General features: G+C 37.9%; 1 protein-coding gene across 1 annotated transcript in view; it reads left to right on the top strand.

Annotated features, from left to right (window-relative positions):
• LOC145983637 (histone-lysine N-methyltransferase NSD2-like) overlaps positions 1–21,889 on the top strand; it is a 327,048-nt gene that overhangs the window by 83,286 nt on the left and 221,873 nt on the right. Inside the window, exon 6 of the mRNA XM_083116701.1 lies at positions 9,440–9,571. Within this exon, the coding sequence (XP_082972827.1) occupies positions 9,440–9,571 (132 nt within the window). The remainder of the gene's footprint in view (positions 1–9,439; positions 9,572–21,889) is intronic.

The raw sequence follows: 21,889 nt of genomic DNA, 5'->3' as shown, positions 1-21,889 counted from the left end.
GGGAATAACACCATGCTAAGCTTCTTTGATTTTTCCTGGCATTATAAAAACATCTGGCAATGTAAAAACTGGATAAGGCAATAGATACATTTCTTCGCTAGCAACAAAAAATTATGGTATCTTTTTTTCAAATAGTAAATTTTCTGAGAGCTTTTTTCTAAGAAGGTGCATTTTGGCATTATTTCCCACATAGCCAGGTAATAACGCCATACTATAAGAATGTAGATAAATGGTAATTACTCACTTTATACACACTTGAAGCATTATTCATTCTACAACTATTTAGAAGATGCCATAACATACAATGTATAATATATTATATTAACATAAACATATAGTAAATGGAAATGTATATAATACACAAAGACAGATTCTATTTTCCATGTTTATTTATTTTCTACAGTACTGATACATTTTTTTATCTCTTGAAATCTATAACTTTAAGTGTACTTCCGTGACATCTAAAACACAAACCGAAAGCAAACAATAAGTGCCCATGTTGAAGATATCTCATATTAACAATAAACACAATAGCAAAGTTGGCGTTGTTACCTCAAATTGAAGTTGGCGCTATTACCCATAATATGCAAGTTCCTCTTTCGGAATGCATTTTGCTTCTTCCTCAAAACAAAGAGAATTAGTTAGTAGTATGTTTGGAAAACATAACGACCCACGTACAAAAATATTACAGAGCACAAACCTCTAATGTGAGCAAAAAAATTCTGCACACTAAGAACTTACCTTCTCAATTTTACATCAGCGTCTCTGAATAGCCGCTTTAACCACAAATAGCTAACTCACACTAGGAAGAATGGCATGACGTCAGAACAAAGGAATCACGTGACTTACTTGCTAGTAACGCACACACTGCATATGCCATCTTTCAAATTCACTTTCAACTTTTCGAGATATAGCCACCTGGCGGTATTACCTCAATAGGTGTTATTCCCCCCAGTTACCTTATTTACATTCAAAATCTTGAATTATAATTTTGCACTAAAATTTGACTTTTTAGTATAAAGTTTTATTTACCTGACAACACTGCTGTTGCATACCAGCTGGCATACATTGTTTTGGAATGGCAAGAGTGAGTCATAAATGTGACTACTAGATGTACTGATTTTGTCAAGACTGCATATTTTTTATTACAGTTTCAGCATTAAATGTTCCAATTAAGTCTTTTAACTAATCATGTAGGCTATCACCAAGTTAATAAATTGATATGATCCTACTTACACATCATAATCTTCTAGTTTCCCAAAATCGATTCACCACTTATTAAATACTTGTTTCTTTGAGGTACAGAAAAAACAGAGTATTTTTCTTGGAACACATCTTACACATGATAATGAGAACAAGTAGTAAAATACTCTTCTCAAATGCACACTTGCTACTCCAATAAATGTGCCATACTGCCTCAACCTTTCTAGAGCCAGGATTTCCAGGCGTGTGCTTTTCAAAGGTTCTGCAATATACCAAAAAAATCATGCGAGGAAAAATAATTGTTGTAGGGAGGAGAAGTTGGTTTTATCTTTGTACTAAATGACAGTCCTCCCAATGGAAGTGTACTTTGGCCACATTCTCTCCCAATAATGGAAGTTATAAAATAGAAGAAGAAGAAAAAATTTGAATAAAAATAACATCCAGCAGGCCACTCTGGCCACTAATAAATCTGAAGTGAATTGAAAGAATACTATGTAGTACAGGGAGGTTATTGCAGCATGACACCGCAAGAGCGTCGGCCGCTTGCCGGTCCAGTCATGCAACAGGTGCCGGCAAATTGCGTAACAGATAGCCCGTTACACAAACCGCTTGTTTTGTAATGTTTCCACTTTTCACAATTATAGTTACAATTACAACTTAAATAAGCACGTACCTTGCCGCAAGGATGCTGGAAAAGGTGTCCTCTAAAATACAAATATTTCTGGCACTTTATTTCTGCCCATATCGCTTCTGACAGCAATGACTCATCCAACATAAAGGATTCAATTTTTCATTCTTGTCTTGCCTTTGAATAAACAAAACCGTGACTCTTATTTTGCAGATAACACAAGATTAATCCTTTTGAACACTAGAGTCAGTGGCGTGCCCAAGATTTTCGAGGGGGGAGGTTACGTATACATTATTATGCAAAACGAAAGCGCAGATAAACGAATTATTTAACAGTGTCACTTAATTTTAACGTGTGAATATTTTTGAAGTAAAGTAGCGATCATACACTGTGTGCGTTTTTCTTTCTGAGAGCGCCATTTGAAATAAGCACTTTTCCCCTTTTGCTACTATGGGATAAACTGAATATAAAAGGCTATAACTGCTCAACAACTGCATCTTTTTAAGAAATTTAAATTCTAAATGTAAGAATGAACAAAAAGCAACATTTTATGTAAATTCTGACAATTGTGAGTCCAGGGGGAAACGGGGGCCAAATCCCAAAGTTCTATTTTCCCCGTAATTACGCAAAATTTCTGAACGTCGTAATTTCCATATTTTTTTTTTTTCAAAGTTGCGGCAGGAGCATTACATATCCTCATAGAGTAGTCTTTTGTTGTGCTTCCCTCAAAATTTGGTCCATCCAGTGTCTATAGAGCCGACGCTAGAAGCGAAATTCCTCAGATGTCGCAAGAGCGTCAGCGGCTTATCGGAGTAATGGTAAGCCGCGAGAAGCCTCTCGATACTACGCGAATGCGACAGCTGTCGGCTACCAGTTGTTTAGACGTGTTCACTTCGGTTTGCGTTTATCAGTACTCGTGTTGTTTATACTGTGTTATTGAGTTGGTGTGCTAAAGTGCTAGTGCTTTATCGTGTGTTATTTGTTATTCATTCATTAGTTATGCCGCCAAACAAATATAGTCTTGAACAAAGAGTTTTTATGTACGATACTTACGTGAAAATGAACTCTTGCAGAAAAGTAGTCAGGCGATTCGCAAGAAAATTTCCTGGCAATCCTGTTCCGGACAGACATACTGTTTACAACCTCGTTAAAAGATTACGAGAGACAGGATCTCTTGAACCTAAGAAACGTGTTTCCAGACGACGTGTTCTTACGGAAGAAAAGCTAGACGAAATTGGTGAACGACTTGAACATACTCCAAAAAAATCCCTCCGTCGGCTTGCTCAGGAAACAGGCATTTCAAAATCCTCAGCACGAAATGCCACTAAATTACTTAGATTAAAACCCTACAAAATTACAGTGGTTCATGAATTGCAACCACGCGATCACGCGACTAGAGTTCGATTCTGTAACTGGATGCTGGATAATATTGTTGCTGGCAGAGTAAATCCAGAATTAATCATATTTTCAGACGAAGCTTGGTTCGAATTGAATGGCCGAGTTATTTCACAAAACAATCGCTATTGGAGCGCAGAAAAACCTGACCTTGTGCATGAAGTTCCGCTCCATCCTGCAAAAATTGGTGTGTGGTGTGGTTTGAATGCGCACAGAATAATAGGGCCTATTTTTTATGAAGGTACTATCAATGGTGAAAGGTATCGAAGAGACATACTACAACCTTTTTTTGAACAATTAACGGACATTGAATGCCAGCAGTCATTTTTTCAGCAGGACTCTGCTACTGCTCACACTGCTTATGAATCACTTAATTTTATTGCCGAGATTTTTGAGGACAGAATTATCAGTACTGAGTTGTGGCCCTCTCGTAGCCCCGATCTTACTCCTTGTGATTATTATTTATGGGGAACATTAAAAAACAAAGTGTATCAGAATAACCCGCGTACAATAGAGGATTTAAAAGAAAATATAAGAAGAGAAATTGCCAGAATCACACCTGAGGAGCTTATGGATGTTCAGAGGAATTTCATACGCAGATGCCGGAAATGTATTGGTGTTGAAGGAGGTCATTTTCAACATCATTTATAACACAGAAGGTTAGTGATCATCATTATTATTAGTTTTAAATATAATTTTACACTTTCGGTTTGCTTTATGCGCCGCGATGCTGTCTTCCCTTTCTGTCAACCGAGGATAAAGTAGAGATGTCTAAGAAAGATTAGATGTCTGAAATAAGGTTGTAATTGTAACTGTAATTGTGAAAAGTGGAAACATTACAAAACAAGCGGTTTCTGTTACGGACTATCTGTTACGCAATTTGGCGGCACCTGATGCATGACAAGGCCGGTAAGCGGCCGACGCTCTCGCGGTGTCTAAGAAAGATTACATGTCAAAAATAAAGTGCCAGAAATATTTGTATTTTAGAGGACACCTTTTCCAGCATCCTTACGACAAGGTACGTGCTTATTTAAGTTGTAATTGTAACTATAATTGTGAAAAGTGGAAACATTACAAAACAAGCGGTTTGTGTAACGGGCTATCTGTTACGCAATTTGCCGGCACCTGTTGCATGACTGGACCGGCAAGCGGCCGACGCTCTTGCGGTGTCATGCTGCAATAACCTCCCTGTAGTAGAGTGCACTTAAGACAGGCACCCCTTGTATAGTTTTCAAAATTTCTCATAGAATGTTCATGTATTTGTTGCTTTCTTCATGTTCTATGAAAGGATAAAGTGTTTTCAAGTTCTGAAACTATTGATTCCACTTCACTTAGAATGTTTTTGTGCTTCCTTTTCAACTGCACTGATTCTCTGCTGAAGAGAGAAAAGCGATTCTCTGTGTACTTTTGTTTTCGTGGACTTCAGTTGTCTTTCCATGTTTATCCTGGTAAGTTTACACAGCCAAGCATGATGAAAAATCCCTTCTGCCTTCTCACCTCAATGTGCATGCAAGAGTTGCAAACTCTACTCCATAGTTCATTTATTTTATTCATGGAACTGACAAAATTAGCTTTCAGAAAATTATTCCTGACATTAGAAGCTTTTCCCCTTCACTGACTGGGGTATTACACCCTTGAAAGAAGGCCTAAAATTCTTAACATTTCAAATGGATTGAATTGAAATTTTACATGGTTTATTTGCTTGACGAATTGCATCAGTTTCAGTTAAGGCGATGTCCTGGAAAGAAATTCAGAAGTTGTAAAATGAGAGCCACCCTAGTGTACATTTGAGGTACAATACAAAAGTTTGGGGACTTATGGTGATGACTTCATAACATCAACAAACAAACAAATTGAAATTAATCCCCTTGGGTGACAATACACTTTTGCCAGCTCTGGTTGTTGGAAGCAGTGCTGAAAGCCATGTTTTGAATCCTACCGTAATGCCTCCTGTGATTCTGCTATCACCTTAGTTTCTGACATAAGACACAACCCCTTTAGATGGGTTTTCATGTGGGGGAAAAATATAGATGTAGCAGGGGGTTGAGTCCAGTAAATAGGTGGGATGTTTCAGCACAAATGTCCCATGTGTGGTCAGAATTCTGTGACGAGTATGGACTGGCAACCAGTAGCATTATCATGGAGAAGGTACCATCTCAGGCTGCTTACAGTAGATGGACTCCCACAAATGATGTAAAGTTTCCACATGGAGCTCCTTGTTTACTGTTCTGCCCTCCAGAATGAATTCTGAATTAACAATTCCTAGAGAAACAAAGAAAACAATTTGCATGACTTTTCCTTTGTTTCAATTCTGCAGTTTTTCTTCAGCCTCAGTGAAGACAATGACTTCCACATTGAAGAAGCACACTTTCACGGAATATCAAACAAGTAACCCCAAGTTCGATTGCCTGTGATGATCTTTTCCAAAAAGATGGGTCACTGTTAGCCTTTTTTCTTCTAAATGCTGACAAAATTTAATGCTTGTGCCCTGCCCTTGAAAAATTCATATTTCTTACTTCACAGCAGCACCACGTCTTACATTCAAAGAACGTGCTTACGCTTGCAGCTACCTCACTGTTCATGAGGATCCATTATGATTACAAAGGGGAGGGATGTTAGAATGCATTTCAGTCACATTTACTTTTCTTTCATGTTACTTTTCACAGGTGTATACAATCCTCCAATTTATGGATTTTACCTTGTATATTTAACAAGCACACTCAAATATGAAGATAACACTCGAAAGTAACTGATAATTAAAAAGGAAGTCTGTTTTTTTGGCAACTACTGCTTACATCTAGCTATGACTTCCATGGTGAAAGCTGTATTTTAAATTTAAAAATTGGTATCTTTAAACACTAGAGAGAAAAATGAAAGCTGTGGAACTAAAAGTGTGATACCAAGTAATGTATTTTCATTGGCTTGGAAGACTTGGTGAAAAATGTCAGAAAAGCCCAAATAAAAAAGTCACATTTAACACCTCAAACAGTAGATCAGTACCATTCTAACTGACCACAGCCCTATAGTGGGAGGCATAATAGTACATCACAAACTTAGGCCAAATATATACGGTAGCAAGAAGTTTCCTCCCATAGATTGTGTAGACAGATGGTAATCCAGTTGCCAAAATGGAACCTCCTGCCCTGGCCACTGTAGCTGAATTGAATAACAGCAAATAATAAAATAAAGTGGGTATAATTCATTCTGATGGGAAGTGACATAATCTTTTTAATAATTTCAGTCTAATACAGTTGATGTGTTCTCACCAGGGGTTCTCACTGTGAAAGGTTTATGGTGGGCCCTGGTTCATGATATTTTTTCACCTTCTTGTACTAGAGGGAATTAATTCTAGGAAGAGGTAATCATGTACTTATAAAGGATATATTGAACCTAGAGTTTTCTGTGTCTTTCACACTCCTAACTCCAAATGTTTTATGTAAGCTGCCTTCTTTTATATATTTGGCCTCAATGTTTTCCTTATATTCTATTGAACATTCTGTTCTCTTTAGTATTGACCAGATGCAGGAAATCAAAAAATTTTTAACAAGTCCCATTGAAGAAATTTTTTAATAAGTTGCATTCCTATGAGTAATGCTTACTTTTTGCCTCTGTAAGTACACCTCACTAGTAATGAAAAAGTTTGGAAAAAGTGTAATGTTCCATATTTTTTTTGTCTGATTTGTAAATACAATGGTAAATTCATTGATTTCATGAGCATTCCTTTTAAAAAGGGAAAAAAATTCTTGCATGCTTTTTACTTCTCGAATATTTGGTACAGTCATGTTCAAAAAATCTGTCGCATGGATTTTTTCTAAGTCCAACGTCTTACGAAATTATGTTGGTAGCTCTGAAACAAGGAAGTGTTGTGAAATATACGATCCTCCAATCAGAGTGAAGTTTGATTCTGAGGAGCAGGAGGCGTGACTCACGGTCTTGTCCACAGGAAGTTCAACCAATGCAGCATTTCCAAATATGAGATAACGTCCCCATTGGTTAAATATTGTTTCAATAATGCGAATCGGCAGAAAGATTGCGCAAAAGTTTACTTTGTCATTTTAATGCTTTTAATCGTTTCAAATTAGCATTAAATTGTCCCAATTATAGTTCACGAACTTAATATAATGTATTCATGTATGTGTTTGACAATCATATATCACTCATTAGAACAATTTTCACATTGTTTTCACTACGTGAGATGACATTTCATTTACATTTACGATAAAATAGTGGTTTGGGTGTAATAACAGTTTTCATTAATTAATTTAGAGATGCATTTTTATTTGTTGAGTTAATGATTAGGTTAATTCATTATTTCTAGCGAAAAGAGGGAACCACAGCTGAAAGAAAATACACAACTTGTATTATTGAGGTCAAGAGTTCGTTTTAACATCACTTTTTGCACACATAGGCTAATCACGACTCGGGATACATTTAAATTGGAATCTGAAACATCATGCGACCTGACTGGAACTCTGAAAAAGACACACCGATTACAAGACGTCGATACATTACCACTTGGTCTGGCGAACGCCAATAATAATGAGGGGTTGTGGGAGTGGGAGATGGGTGACAGAAAGTAGAAAATAAATAGTATTTTGGGGGTATTTAATGTTATATTTATACACATACAAACCTAAGAAAATATTTATTTTGATACATGTGTGTGGGGTGTGGGGAAGGGGGAAAAGAGAGGTACAGAAAGATATTGGGAGAGATGGGACGAAGAGGTGATTGTGGAAAATATTTTATTTGACGTTCAGTAATAAAAACAATCAAATCAATGATGATACCATATTTAATGTACATTTGTTTTAAAAATGGGGGCGGGGAGCTGTTTGTTTTACGTTCAGTGCAGGATAACAAGTGGAGACACATAGTGGTTCGTATCTCACTTTAAACTGTAGGTCCAGGCCCCATTAGCCTATCTGTGTATAACGTGGATTTAGAATTCATTAGAAAATGACGTCGATCTAGTATTTTGGATTTTAGATGCGTTCTACTGAATTCTAAATCCACGTTATACACAGATAGGCTAATGGGGCCTGGACCTACAGTTTAAAGTGAGATACGAACCACTATGTGTCTCCACTTGTTATCCTGCACTGAACGTAAAACAAACAGCTCCCCGTTCCCATTTTTAAAACAAATTTACATTAAATATGGTATTTATAAGATAATCATCATTGATTTGATTGTTTTTATTACTGAACGTCAAATAAAACATTTTCCACAATCACCTCTTCGTCCCATCTCTCCCAATATCTTTCTGTCCCTCTCTTTTTTCCCTTCCCCACCCCCACACACACATGTATCAAAATAAATATTTTCTTAGGTTTGTATGTGTATAAATATAACATTAAATACCCCCAAAAATACTATTTATTTTCTACTTTCCGTCACCCCTCTCCCACTCCCACAACCCCTCATTATTATTGGCGTTCGCCAGACCAAGTGGTAATGTATTGACGTCTTGTAATCGGTGTGTCCTTTTCCGAGTTCCAGTCAGGTCGCATAATGTTTCAGATTCCAATTTAAATGTATCCCAAGTCGTGATTAGCCTATGTGTGCAAAAAGTGATGTTAAAACAAAGTCTTGACCTCAATAATACAAGTTGTGTATTTTCTTTCAGCTGTGGTTCCCTCTTTTCGCGAGAAATAACGAATTAACCTAATCATTAACTCAACAAATAAAAATGCATCTCTAAATTAATTAATGAAAACTGTTATTACACCCAAACCACTATTTTATCGTAAATGTAAATGAAATGCCATCTCACGTAGTGAAAACAATGTGAAAATTGTTCTAATGAGTGATATATGATTGTCAAACACATACATGAATACATTATATTAAGCTCATGAACTATAATTGGGACAATTTAATACTAATTTGAAACGATTAAAAGCATTAAAATGACAAAGTAAACTTTTGCGCAATCTTTCTGCTGATTCGCATTATTGGAACAATATTTAACCAATGGGGACGTTATCTCATATTTGGAAATGCTGCATTGGTTGAACTTCCTGTGGACAAGACCGTGAGTCACGCCTCCTGCTCCTCAGAATCAAACTTCACTCTGATTGGAGGATCGTATATTTCACAACACTTCCTTGTTTCAGAGCTACCAACATAATTTCGTAAGACGTTGGACTTAAAAAAAATCCATACGACAGATTTTTTGAACATGACTGTACATGTGGATTCTTTTCTCAGGTACCAAACAACAAAAATCTTGATGATGAATCAGTTTTCTCTGAGGCATTGCGAGAGGGTTGGCTGAAATATGCATCTTGGAAAAGAGAGAAGCCATCATGGGAAACTGAAACTGAGGTGGTAGATCAGAAGGTGAGTTAACATTTAAAATCTACTGACATGTTTATTTATGTACTTAGTTATCATAACTAGAGACCGGATGTTAGGCACTAACATTTTCAAACTAGGCAGGCAAAAAGGCATTAAGAATCTTCAAAATAGGCACTTAATACTTGCTACTAAATAAAATACATCTGTAAATCATACTCTATTCAATTAGGATAACGTACTTTAGTAGGCATGCATATTTACACTTTATGTAATTGAACAGAATGCAAAGAAAATAATACGTGCTTGACATTCTGATTAGAGCACCACTGTGAGCACACAATAGTCGTCAGAAGCAGTCATTAAGAAATAGGCATTGATTGCACATGACAAAAGGATGCTGCTTCAAATTTGCTACTTTCCAATGTTGTCTTCTTTCCTACAACACATTTTTCAGAACCAAAAATGGTATCTCTGTGTATACTGGTATTATTGGATCACTTTTAAAATCACTACAATGTTTGGATCAATATTAGTTGAAAAATTGTTTTCATCTCTAAGAATCATCCCAATGTCTTTTCACTGCTGAAAGTCATGATTATCAGCAAATATTCGCCGATATTTTTCTCATACAGTTCGTCCTGTAACACTTGGAACAACTTGACTTTTTTGCAAAACGTCAACCATGACTAGCAGTGAATTTACCTATGTTTCGCCTTAAAATAAGCCATGAATTTGGAAAAACCCATCTTTCCAGAAACTAGTTTTGGGTCGCCAGAAACTCAAAGTAAATATGAAGTGGATTTTTTAAAAAATACTGAGTGAAAGTATAATGCATTCATAAAATATTGTCTAGTGTACATTTGAATTGATTCAATGCAATGCAAAGTTAATTTTGAAAGTCAGGCAAATAGGCATTTAGGCATTATGCAGGCCTATCGTAGGCAGCACCAGGACATGAGGGTTCAAAACAATACCTTCATATTACCTGATATGTGCTTGTTTTTCGACCAGAATCAAATTAAGCTTTACTAATTGCTAATGGGATACCTCAAGGCTCATGTAGCCATGGGTGTCCGAAAGGGGGGGGGGGGGTGGGCGTGGCCCTCCCATGGAAAATGAAAGTCAACCAAAAATTATGTATGTCACACATATAATTTCATTTTAGCCAAAATAGTATGTGTTAATTATTGCACGAAAATCATAAATTCAAATTTAAGCAATATTTTATTAGGGAACAACACTTTTGTTGGAGAAAATGTGCCTTGTTTGCTCCACCCCTGGAAAAAAATACCTTCCTTGCCCCTCCCTGGAAAAAATCCTGCGGACGTCCATGCATGTAGCACTCAAAACATGTATCTTTGAACATTACGGGAGCCACAGTATGTTCCAAAAGTTGAAAATCCTCCACGTGACACATATGTCACATTCTGTGTTGACATTGGTAGCACAGAAAGCAGAAAACCTGGAATACTTCGGAACATGATGTCTGGAAAACAATGTGATGCTTTTGAATTACGTTTGTGATAAATTGATTAGAAACTATGAATCTTAACAGTGATACCACTACTACCACTACTATATACACACTACATATGTACAGAGGCTTATGCTGATGAGTTAATGTAAAAGAGTGAACCTTGCAGGCCTCTTTTTGCATCTTTTCTGGCTAAATGTGCTTTTGTTGTATTCAAATTGAGTGGCCCATTGTCATAATATGTCATTTCAAAAATTAATATGCATTTTGAAAAATCGCAAAATTTCTACCAAAATTTCATTTTGGGAGTCCTACAAATTCAGCCATCTGCAAACAGAATACTGTAAGCAAATTTGCTTCCAAGACAGTGGAGCAGAAGGTAATGACTGTTCCATTTGCAGGCATGAATGGAAATTTCACCCTTGTGGGTGACTTTCAATCATGGTCTTTGAGCATTAGGGAAACTCTGAAGTTTATTTTCTTCAGCAGATGGTACCATGCTCTCATGGATGTCTGGAAAGGTGGGAGGGGGGGAAGGATAATTAATGTTGCCACAACATTATATTACACACAGTAGCATTATATTCCAGTCACAGTAAATTATGTTAATTATTGGAAGAGTGTAGCAGGAACATGATAACTGAAGGAGTGTTTTTTGAGGGTGCAATGCTATTATGGGGGGAAATATGCCTTGCTTGCTCCTCAATCGAAAAAAATTACCTTGCTTCCTCCTCCCTGGAAAAAATCCTGCAGAAGTCCATGCTTGAACATGCCTTTTCTCACAAATTATTTCATGTATGAAATTATTAGGATAATCAACATAAACTGTGGATAGCCTATACTGTGCAATTTCCCATTTATTCAAAGTCACATTAATCACAAAATTTGAATGCATGTGTGCCACTATGTATTGAATTTATGTTATTGTATTTTCCAAAGAAAGGGTAATTGGGACTGGACGTACAGCTCGAAGTGAGATCCACACAGTGTGCCTTCCTTTTAGGAATCATACCCAGGGGCCCTTGAATATGAGGAGACATTGTTTCCACTACACCATTGGGGAAGCATAATAGTAATGATATTGAGAGGAAGTGAGAGATTGTTTTTTTTTCTTTCTTTCTTCAAGTTACAAATTTTTGTCTTCTCATTCTTGTTTCAAGTTATGATATTGAAGGACAAGTCTTGGTTGGTTTTCAGGTCTAGATTGTTTAATTGATCAATTTGGTTTATTTTACTTCACTTTTCTGCCACTTTCGGCTAATTGTGAAGGGACACTCGCAAAAAGATCCATGCCCAGACTGATTTGATTTTGATTTAATTTGAATTTAAAATTTTGGGTGCGTCAGCACTAAGGCTATTTTGCACCCGTCACATTATACGGGGTCCAGCCACTTATCATTACACATAACAACTCGAACGTTGCAGAACTAAAATCATAAAATATTAAAATTGTCTGACTTTCGTTAAAAGCTGAGGCTGTAAAGGAGCACTCAGCACAATTAAGGACCAAACACAGGACAACACAAACAAAATTATACTTACCATGGGGCCAGTCGCCACAGCCTCGTTAGTCTGCAGTCCAGGGTGCACTACGTGGAAGTGAGGTTGACTATTGGGTACACTACGTGGAAGGAGCACCCCTTACACCCCACCATGCCCAGACTGGAATTCGAATCTGGGACCTCTGACATCGTAGTACACTCTGCTAACCACTCTGCCACAGAGGCCAGCTCTCAGGTCTAGAGACATTACATAAAATGAAATTGTAAAATTACGTATTATATTTTATTATTTATTTACTGTGACATTTTGTTTCACTTTTTGACTCTGACATTGGACCAAATAAATTGGTTCAAATAAAAAGGAAAAACAATAAATAGTTAACATAATATTAGTTAATGTCATGTCAATATTCAAAAATAATTTCAAGTAAATTTTAAAGATGTAGTTTGTCTAGGGCTACCATATTTTGAAATGCTAAAAAGAGGACATTTTCTTCGAAAGCCACACACACCACCAATTTTTTCACAAACACGAAAACATTACATAAATCACACAATTTATCACCATTAAATAAAATTACTTTATTTTATCCTCATGTTCACTGCAGGTTTCATGAAAAACTGAGTCAGTTTTGTGGATGAAGCTTCAACTCTAACGGCTCTTTTGTGCTTTTCGCACTCCACGTGTGCTTGCAAGTCTAACCCTCCTTTGTTTGCTACAGACACATATGTACCGGGTTTACAAACCATACACTCGCCTTCAAAGTCGTCTCTACCACGTCTAAAACATGAATACTTTTCTTGTAACTCATTAGTAAACTTGCACTTTCTTTTAAGCATATTAGTAGCTTACACCGTGTTCGCAAACTCTAACTTCCACTTCGAAACACGAACAAACGAATGACGTGGAAATCACATCGACCAGAACTTGAAACTGTAACAACAAACGACTAACGCTTAGCGCATCGTCAAGTACTGCCAACATCAGACATTTAATGATTCGAAAAGTTGTAACTTCGTGATCTCTGACCTATGATGATTGGATAAAAGTAAAAACCTGGACATTTTAACAGAAAGTAAAAACCCGCCCGGATGCAAATTTCAGGGTCCGAGAAGAGGACATGTCCGGGGAAACCAGGACGTATGGTATCCCTAAGTTTGTCTATATAATGAACATGGAACAATAGGGGCACCCCTGATCCCAGGTTTGATACCCGGTGGAGGCACATAGTGATTTGGATCCCACTTTAAACTGTAGGTCCAGTCCCAATTTGCCTATATTCACATAAAGTGGACTTAAAGTAAAAATTTAAAGAAACGAACTGAAAAATACATTTACTTTTAGAGACATATCCATTACATAAAATACCAACTGAACTGGATGAAAGGCATACATAAAAAAAAAGAAAAAAAAAAAGAGGCAGCTCGCATCCTGTGAATTTTCTAGTTCTATGAATGAAGGCGAATGATGAACTAATGAGAATGGCACATTCATTTTTGTTCATGACTGAAACCTTCCATCTCTGGCTTAATACATGCTTTAGTGCAACTAGTGTTGCAGAGAATGAAGAGCGAGCACTCTTTGAAGCAAGGTATGAATAATTCATAGCCAATCTTCTTAGCACACATGTTCACAAGCTGATACCCTATGTCACTCAAGTTTACATAATTTTTCTTCTTCTGGACCTCATCTCAACATGTCTCAAAAGGTTGGTCTAGTCTTGTCTCAAGTTTTAAATAATGATTTTATCTCGTTTCAAAATGCAAGATAATTCTGAAACTTCTGTCACTGCATCCCTAAAATTTGAACTTCAAATCAAATGACAAGAATCGTTCTTGAAGTGTAAAGCAGGAATGTGTGTGTGTGTGTGTGTGTGTGTGTGTGTGTGAGTTCGAAATCCGTTGTTCCGAGGTGCCCCATGAGATTAAACACCAACGTTCCGAGGTAAAAAATTTAACCGAGGTAAAAATGACGGTACCTCGGAAAGCTCTCCCAATTTTTTGGACTCTACGACCTGTAAATAGCCCAGAAAATTGTTTCCAGCGAAAAGTTATTTTTACCTTTGATATGCTACACACAAACCACGATACACAAACTTGAGGGTCGGGACCGGGGGGGGGGGGGGGGGGTATGTGGCGCTAGTGTAGCTTTTTTTGACAATTTCGCGATACACAAATGGCGGTTATGGTCGTTAGAATTCGTTGCAGATGGCGGGCTCCCATACACAGCGTCAGATGCACTTACTTTCCGAGGTTCGTGCGCATGCGTGTACGGTCGACAAGGACGGAAGGAGAGGGAAATCAGCTAACGGTCCCCAACCACGTGTCTTAGCTTCTAGTTCCAGGTGCAAGAGGGCAGACTCGTCGACAAACCACGGCAGGCATAGGCAGGGGGTTAAAGAGAAACACAGAGCAATGATAGGTGCTGTCGACTCATACACTGGCGGATTTAGCGGGATATAGGGGCGCACGTAGTGGCACATAACAATGACTGAGTATTATGAAGAATGATAATATCAATAACGAAAAAATACATTTTGTTAGCAACATTAAATTGAAAAATCGTATAAATGAAATATTAGTGATAGTGGTAAACGTTACGTCGTTGCCTTGTAATCAAGAGCTCCCAGATTCGATACCCGGGGTGGGTGGGAGGGCACATACTTGTTCGGATCCCAAATAAAAATGTAGGTTCAGTCCAGATTAACCTATCTTTGTATAAATGAACTTAACAACTCAAAAATCATTCACGGATAGTATGAAGAATGTTAATAGTATGGGGAAAATAAAACTATAATACATATTAAATATTACACATATTCATTCCTTCGAGATAAATATTCCACATTTTTCAATGATAAGATTGTCTTTCTTCTCTTGGATAGGTACTAACATCCAAACTTGTCTCCCGATGTACTTTTCTTACCCGTGCCGTACGAGAAACTTACTTCCCTGTGTGGGGGGCGGGGTTCATAGGCCCACATATAATAATTTATTGATTTTTTTTACTGTTCTTTCTTCATTTTTTGGAAATTCAACACCACTTGCCGGACACTCCGGCCGAGTGGTTAGCACATCGCGCTGCAAAGCCAAGGGTCCCGGGTTTGATTCCCGCTCGGGCTTGGTTGTTTGTGAATGTCCATTAATCAATTTCATCACTCATCCCCATCTTCGCAAATTAGCCACGAGGTACAAAACGCGAAGGAAAATAAAATAAATCAAATCAGAAAAATCTTTGTCGTTATCACAGACCCAAACAGCACAGGTGACGCCACAGAAAGCACAGCGCGTCCCGTATAGCGCAACTCTAGCGTTTAGGCTTTATTCACATCTGCGCTCAAGCAACACTCGGGTCATTCATTCTTCCCTAAAGCTCCGCTCACAGTCAGAGGGTATCCACACTAGCGGTCACGCTTCGCTCCGTCAAGATACGATCAACATGTGTCTGGTGTTGGTTTCCTCCAGACAGAGTACACGGATTTTTCTGTCTATTGTGCTAACTACAATGATTAAGATATTTTCAACAACGGACTTGGCTGTTGCAGCACTGGCGTTAATTAGAAGAAATTGACAAAGAAGAAAAGTAATTGTGAAAGCGGGGATTCATTGACTTGGTTGATTTACTTCGTTTTTATGCCAGTTTTGACTAATCTGGAGGATGAGAATGAATGGTAATACGATTAAATTGATGAAAGAACATCACAATGAACATCCATGCCCAGGCCGGGATTCGAACCAGGTGGCGTAGCATGCTCTGCTAACCACTCTGACAGGAGGTCGGTTATCATAAATATAATGTTATACTTTTGGTTAGAAATCGGCAAACGTTTATTTGCAAGTACAATGTGCAAAACTGTAAATGTCAGCAATGGTAACACTACTTTGTCGATCTAGGTTCGACATAAAAAAATTTCGGGCTCATTGTTTCACATCGACATTGTTGACCATCTCTTTAATTAGAAAGTTTCCCACACAACACATGACAAATATACAGCAGGCTGTAAGCCTAGCTTCAAGGACCCGATTGTTACGCACATCGTGTGGAACGTGGCTTTCTTCAACTTTTTTTTTTTTAAAAAAAATAGGGAGTAATTTTGTATCGTTTTCCTTAAACGAAGAACAAGTTCGTTGTTAATCTTGATTCGGGGCCAGTTATCAAAAATGATTTTTCCCTTGGCAGAGGTTCGACCAACCACCACCTCCCTTCCCTTTGCACACACAAAAATGACAACTTGGTTGTACGGGAAAATATGACCGCCAATAGGTTAGCTTCTTGACTTAAGGATTTTAATTGATGCAACGAGATGAAAAAATGTAGTTACAACTAGTGTTTATGGATCGTACTTGTCGTTAGTTCCCTATTTAACTTTCTTTCATTTGCTAATTGTAATTTGGTTGTTTCGGTCAGTTTTTTTTCTTAAATTTATTTTAGTCAGGTTCTTGAAATCACATATTTGGACCAATGTTTTAAAAACAGAACTGAGAGGAAAATATTGTGGGATTTTATTGCTCAATGGCCCCATCAATCAATTTCATAATTACTCGCCTTTTTTTTCAGTTGTTACAATAGGTCGTTGCCTAAACTATTTGGCGCAACTTGCTTAGGAAAGCCAAGTCTTCTCAAGCAGTTTTTCATTGAATGACACGATGTCAGTGTATCGAGTCCCACTAAATTTCAAAGAAATGCAGAACGAAACGATCGCGTACCAAAATTAATAAATAAGCACAAGAAGAATAATCACGAAAAGTTTAAACACGAACACTTTAAGCGCAAATGGAAAGAATTAAGCGCAAACGAAGTAAAGGTGCAGCTTTTCCCGTGCATTGCGCCATGACTGAAGGCACATATGTCATGGTAGTGTGGCCGGGTTCGATACCCGGTGGAGGTACATAGTGGTTCGTATCCCACTTTAAACTGTAGGCCCAGTCCCAAATAGCCTTACTGCGCATAAGGTGGTCTTAAAACACTAACTCAATCAATCAATCAATCATGTAAGTGTGGAGTTATATGGCTTATGATAATCTAACCTGATTTCTATGTTGTCTCTGCCAGAAAAATGTACGCAATTTTAGGAATACAGGTGACTTTGGACACACTGTCGTGCATGAAGACTCCATTCCGAGACCGAAAGTGAAAGAAAACAATAATAATAATAACGATAAATTGAATTCTTCCCGTTTCTCCAAGATCCAACCTATTTTATTGAATAGTTCCGAACTTTGTGTACGTGTTATAAACGTCCATATTTATAGTATTAATTTAAATTATGAAACTAATTAGTATATTTACACCTGCTATTTATATATCAAGTTAGCACTTTGCTGAAAGAGTTAAAAGGTGCTTGTACTTAAAATGTGATAAGGAGACAAAGAACAGGCGATTCATTTACAAGGCCATTTAGGGACCTGCAGAATGTTTTAGTTGTTCGGTTCTTCACACGTGGCAGGCCGAGTGGGATGAGATAAGGGGAAACAAGCTGCGAGCTATCAAGCCCATCGCTGCTTCCTCGTTTCATCCCTAGCGGCGAGAAGAAGTCATATTAAAGCGGCTCCGAATTGGACACAGTCGTCTAACACATCGACGTTTGCTGCAAGAACTGGGCTCTCTTTTGTGCCGTACTTGCAACGTTGTTTTAAGCGTTCGACACATTCTTCTCGAATGTGCCGATTTTAGTCACATCAGACAGGGATTTAACCTCCCTAAGGATTTGTCATCCTCTTTGGGTGACAATGTCAATGTTTTAGACAATTTTTTTTAAAAAAAAAATTGAGAAGAGCAGGTCTGTTCCACTGCTTCTGTGGTAGTTTTTAAATATCCTTACCTTTCTCATGTGTTGTGTTTGTTTAATGCAGGTTCATTTACAACCTGTATTTTTAACTTTCTTGAGGGGCTTTTTACACTCCTTTTTTTTAATCTTTTTTTAAAATTGAAGTAAGGGTTTTAGATAAGGGAATCTTCCCCGCATTCATTGAAGGGTGCAAAATGGCCTGATGTGCCGACGCACCCAAAAATTTTGATTGAAGCAATCAATACAAGGTGTTAACATGTGCTGTTCCTGAACAGCGATATGTCTTTATATCTAATCATCACGATCTCTCGCACAAACGCTGCATCATAAAGGAAACAATAAAGAAAGAATCCGGCGCACTACTGTCCGATTAAAAATTATGACTACTCGAGTTTTCACTACAATTAGCAGTGGCGTAGCATGAGCATTTCGGATGGGAACGCCAAGTTCGAAGGAAGGGTAGGCCTTTTTTTTTTTTTTTTGCTTAAGAGTTTACTTATGGAATTAGCCGACATATGTATTGTCTATTTAAAATCACAATCTCATTGTGTTTATTACATTAAGTCAGCCGGGTTCCGATAAAACATGATCCATGCTTTTTTATCTAGAAAATAAGATGCCTCAGTGTGCAATAAATGCTTGGAGCACTGGTGTTTTATACCATTTTTAATTAGATTGCTCAAGTCAGAAACACCGTACACCATTCGAAGTATTTTGCTCCACACGTAACACATGTGTAGCAAAACAGTATTTTATAATCAAGGAAACCTTTCGGCATGACGCAAGTAATTAAAAAAAACCTACCTGAATCACAAGCGCCTCTAGAACAACACTAGACTTCATTGTTGTGGATGATGCAACTATTGATTGATTTGGTTTATTTTACTTCGCTTTCTACCACTTTTGGCTAATCGCAATTATGAATATGAGTGATGAAATTGATGAAGTTGATGAAGAGGCACTCACAAAGAACAAACATGCGTAGGCCGGGATTCGAACCGGAAACCTCTGGCGTCTTAGCACGCTGTGCAAAACACTCTGACACGAAGGTGGGTGGATGATCCAACAATCGTACACTCTACTGACGTAACAGTGCCTATTAGTAGTAATTCAGAGTTTCAGACCACTGTTTATTGTATCTTGAGAATGCTGATAAACATTTTAAAATAATTTTGTCAAGAGATCATACGATGTTAAGAGTTTTGAAACGAATGCTAAACATTTCCACTGGCACAATATTAGGCAGTTAGATACTAACAAAAAAAATATATTTTTAAAATAAATAGTTTTGTGGGTTAGGTGGTAGAGCAGCCACAGGCTGAACTTCTACCACGAGGACTTTATCGACTTGTTTGACAAAAACTTTCTTGTTCTTTTAGTTTTTAATGCATTTCACTGTTCTTGCGATAAATTACAAAATGCAGTGGTCATTAAAGATACGTCAGTCAATATTGCGTATTGTAGCATCACACAGCACGAGCAGAAGAACGAGCGCGAAAAACCGGGTTGGAATTCTACTTCTGCATCGGAAGTACAGCACCTTGAATCAGAGGGCAGGAAAGGTCACATGGCCCCTAGAACCAATCAGGTGCTCCGTACGCCCGCGTATGGCGAGAGCATTTCGCCCATGCTGTAGAGATCCAAGCCACAAGCTTTCCCTCCTTCTCTCTGCCTACAGGCAGGCATGGTCCTGTACGCCAAACCTAGCTGGCGTCCGGGAGAGCAAAGACATTAGAGAAACGATACAAGGAGAGCTGTTAGTGGAGCGTTGTAGACGGATCGCGAAAAATAGCTTTTATAATGCCATAATGCTCAAACATGTATAGAATTAGTTACGTTTTACTTTATATTTACAGCATTTACGCATTTTAAAAATTTTAAATCAGGGAACGCCGGGCGTATGAGCGTACTAGGATGCTACGCTACTGACAATTAGAAATTTACCATTAGACCTACAGAAATACGAGTTACATCAAATTTAACTTAATGAATTCTGGGGTAAGCTACAGTAACGAACGTTTTTTTTTTCGAGTATGTATTAGATTTCTTATCGTCGTGAGAACATAAAAAAAGTGCAGCTTTTTGTGTTTTCAAAACAACCGCTCTCTTTGAGATTAACTAAATAAAAACTTATGGTCGAATTGTGATGGTCCACATTAACGCTCGAATAAGCTAAATTTTGGTGTAAATCGTTTTTATGTAGGTACACTACAACAGCCCATTGAGATACCGGGCCTACCTACCGACTACCGTCCTCACTCCCACCTGCCAAGGAGGGAGTTCATTCAACCAATTTCCTCACGATGTTGAGTGGCCACCGGTCCCATACACTGGCCGAAATCTCAGAGGAAAGTTGCCACGCTTCCCCAGGAGACTCGAACCTTAGTGCATCCCGTAGCCGGACCCCAAAGCATCAATCACACCTTAGACCGCACTGCGACGGTGCAGGACTATATAGGTCTACTGGTTAATTTTTAATGGGAATCCAAACATTATTATGCATAAAGTTTAATACGACTTGAGACAATCATTTGCTTTCAGGCCACATGCCCAGAAATATTACCAACACAGAGAAAACAGCAATGGCATAATTTCCCTCCTTTCCGTACTTTGAAGCGGCAACGCTGCAGCCATGAACGTCGTCTACCCCCTCCCCTCCCTTGAGCTCCCCTCGCCCACAAGCAAGAAGCACAGCATCGTAGTAAAATAGGAGAAATCCAATTCTGTACATGGGCTAATCTTGAGGTTATGAAACAATTACTAAAATTCTGGTTTTAAAGTCTTGTTAACTACTTTTTCACAGTTTTCCGTAAAGTATAGCTAAATGTAAAGAATAAACGCGATAACATGGAATCATGGACATCGTGTTTGTTCCTTCATCATTCTATCACTCCATCATTCCACCTCATTGTTTCGATTAACCCGCGAAATACACCAGCGACATAAAATAACCAAAATATAAATATTTATATATGAAACATTTTAATTAAATAGGTCGTGAACCAAACTGTCAACCAAAGACTGAGCCCAAGAGCATAGATGTCTGCGCAAATCTCAGACATCTGTGCAAACAATTTGTGTGTGTGGACGCTCCCCTCAGTCTTTTGTGCACCTGTCGCTCAGTTCTCATTCTACCCTAGTGTCGAAACACTATTAGCAGAGGTCGAGAATTTGTTTTCTTTTTTTTCCTGATAAATTAGACCTTTACGACGAAGACCAATCTTCGTCAGTGTTCACGCGAGTATTTAGCTGAGTTCATTGAACTCTACAAGAGCTTTCCGTGTTTGTGGCAGGTAAAATCAAAGGACTACAGTGACCGTGACAAGAATCAGGCCTATGACGGCTTATTACAAGAATGCAAGTAGATTGACGCTGCAACAAACAGACACACAGAAGTAAGAAAAATCAATTCTATGAGGAGAGTTTATCGTAAAGAATTGGTCAAGGTGAACAAATCAATTTGTTCTGGTACTGGAGGTAACTTTGTTTATAAGCCAATGTTATGGTATTTTCATTTATTTGGATTTTTGACCAATCAGGAAACTTCGAGGGAGTCTACGAATTCCATGGATGACGAGTCTGCTATATTGATTAG

The sequence above is a fragment of the Lepisma saccharinum genome, chromosome 2, assembly GCF_977018435.1.
Source record: "Lepisma saccharinum chromosome 2, izLepSacc3.1, whole genome shotgun sequence".
Taxonomy (NCBI): domain Eukaryota; kingdom Metazoa; phylum Arthropoda; class Insecta; order Zygentoma; family Lepismatidae; genus Lepisma; species Lepisma saccharinum.
This window is presented reverse-complemented; position numbering and strand designations above follow the sequence as displayed.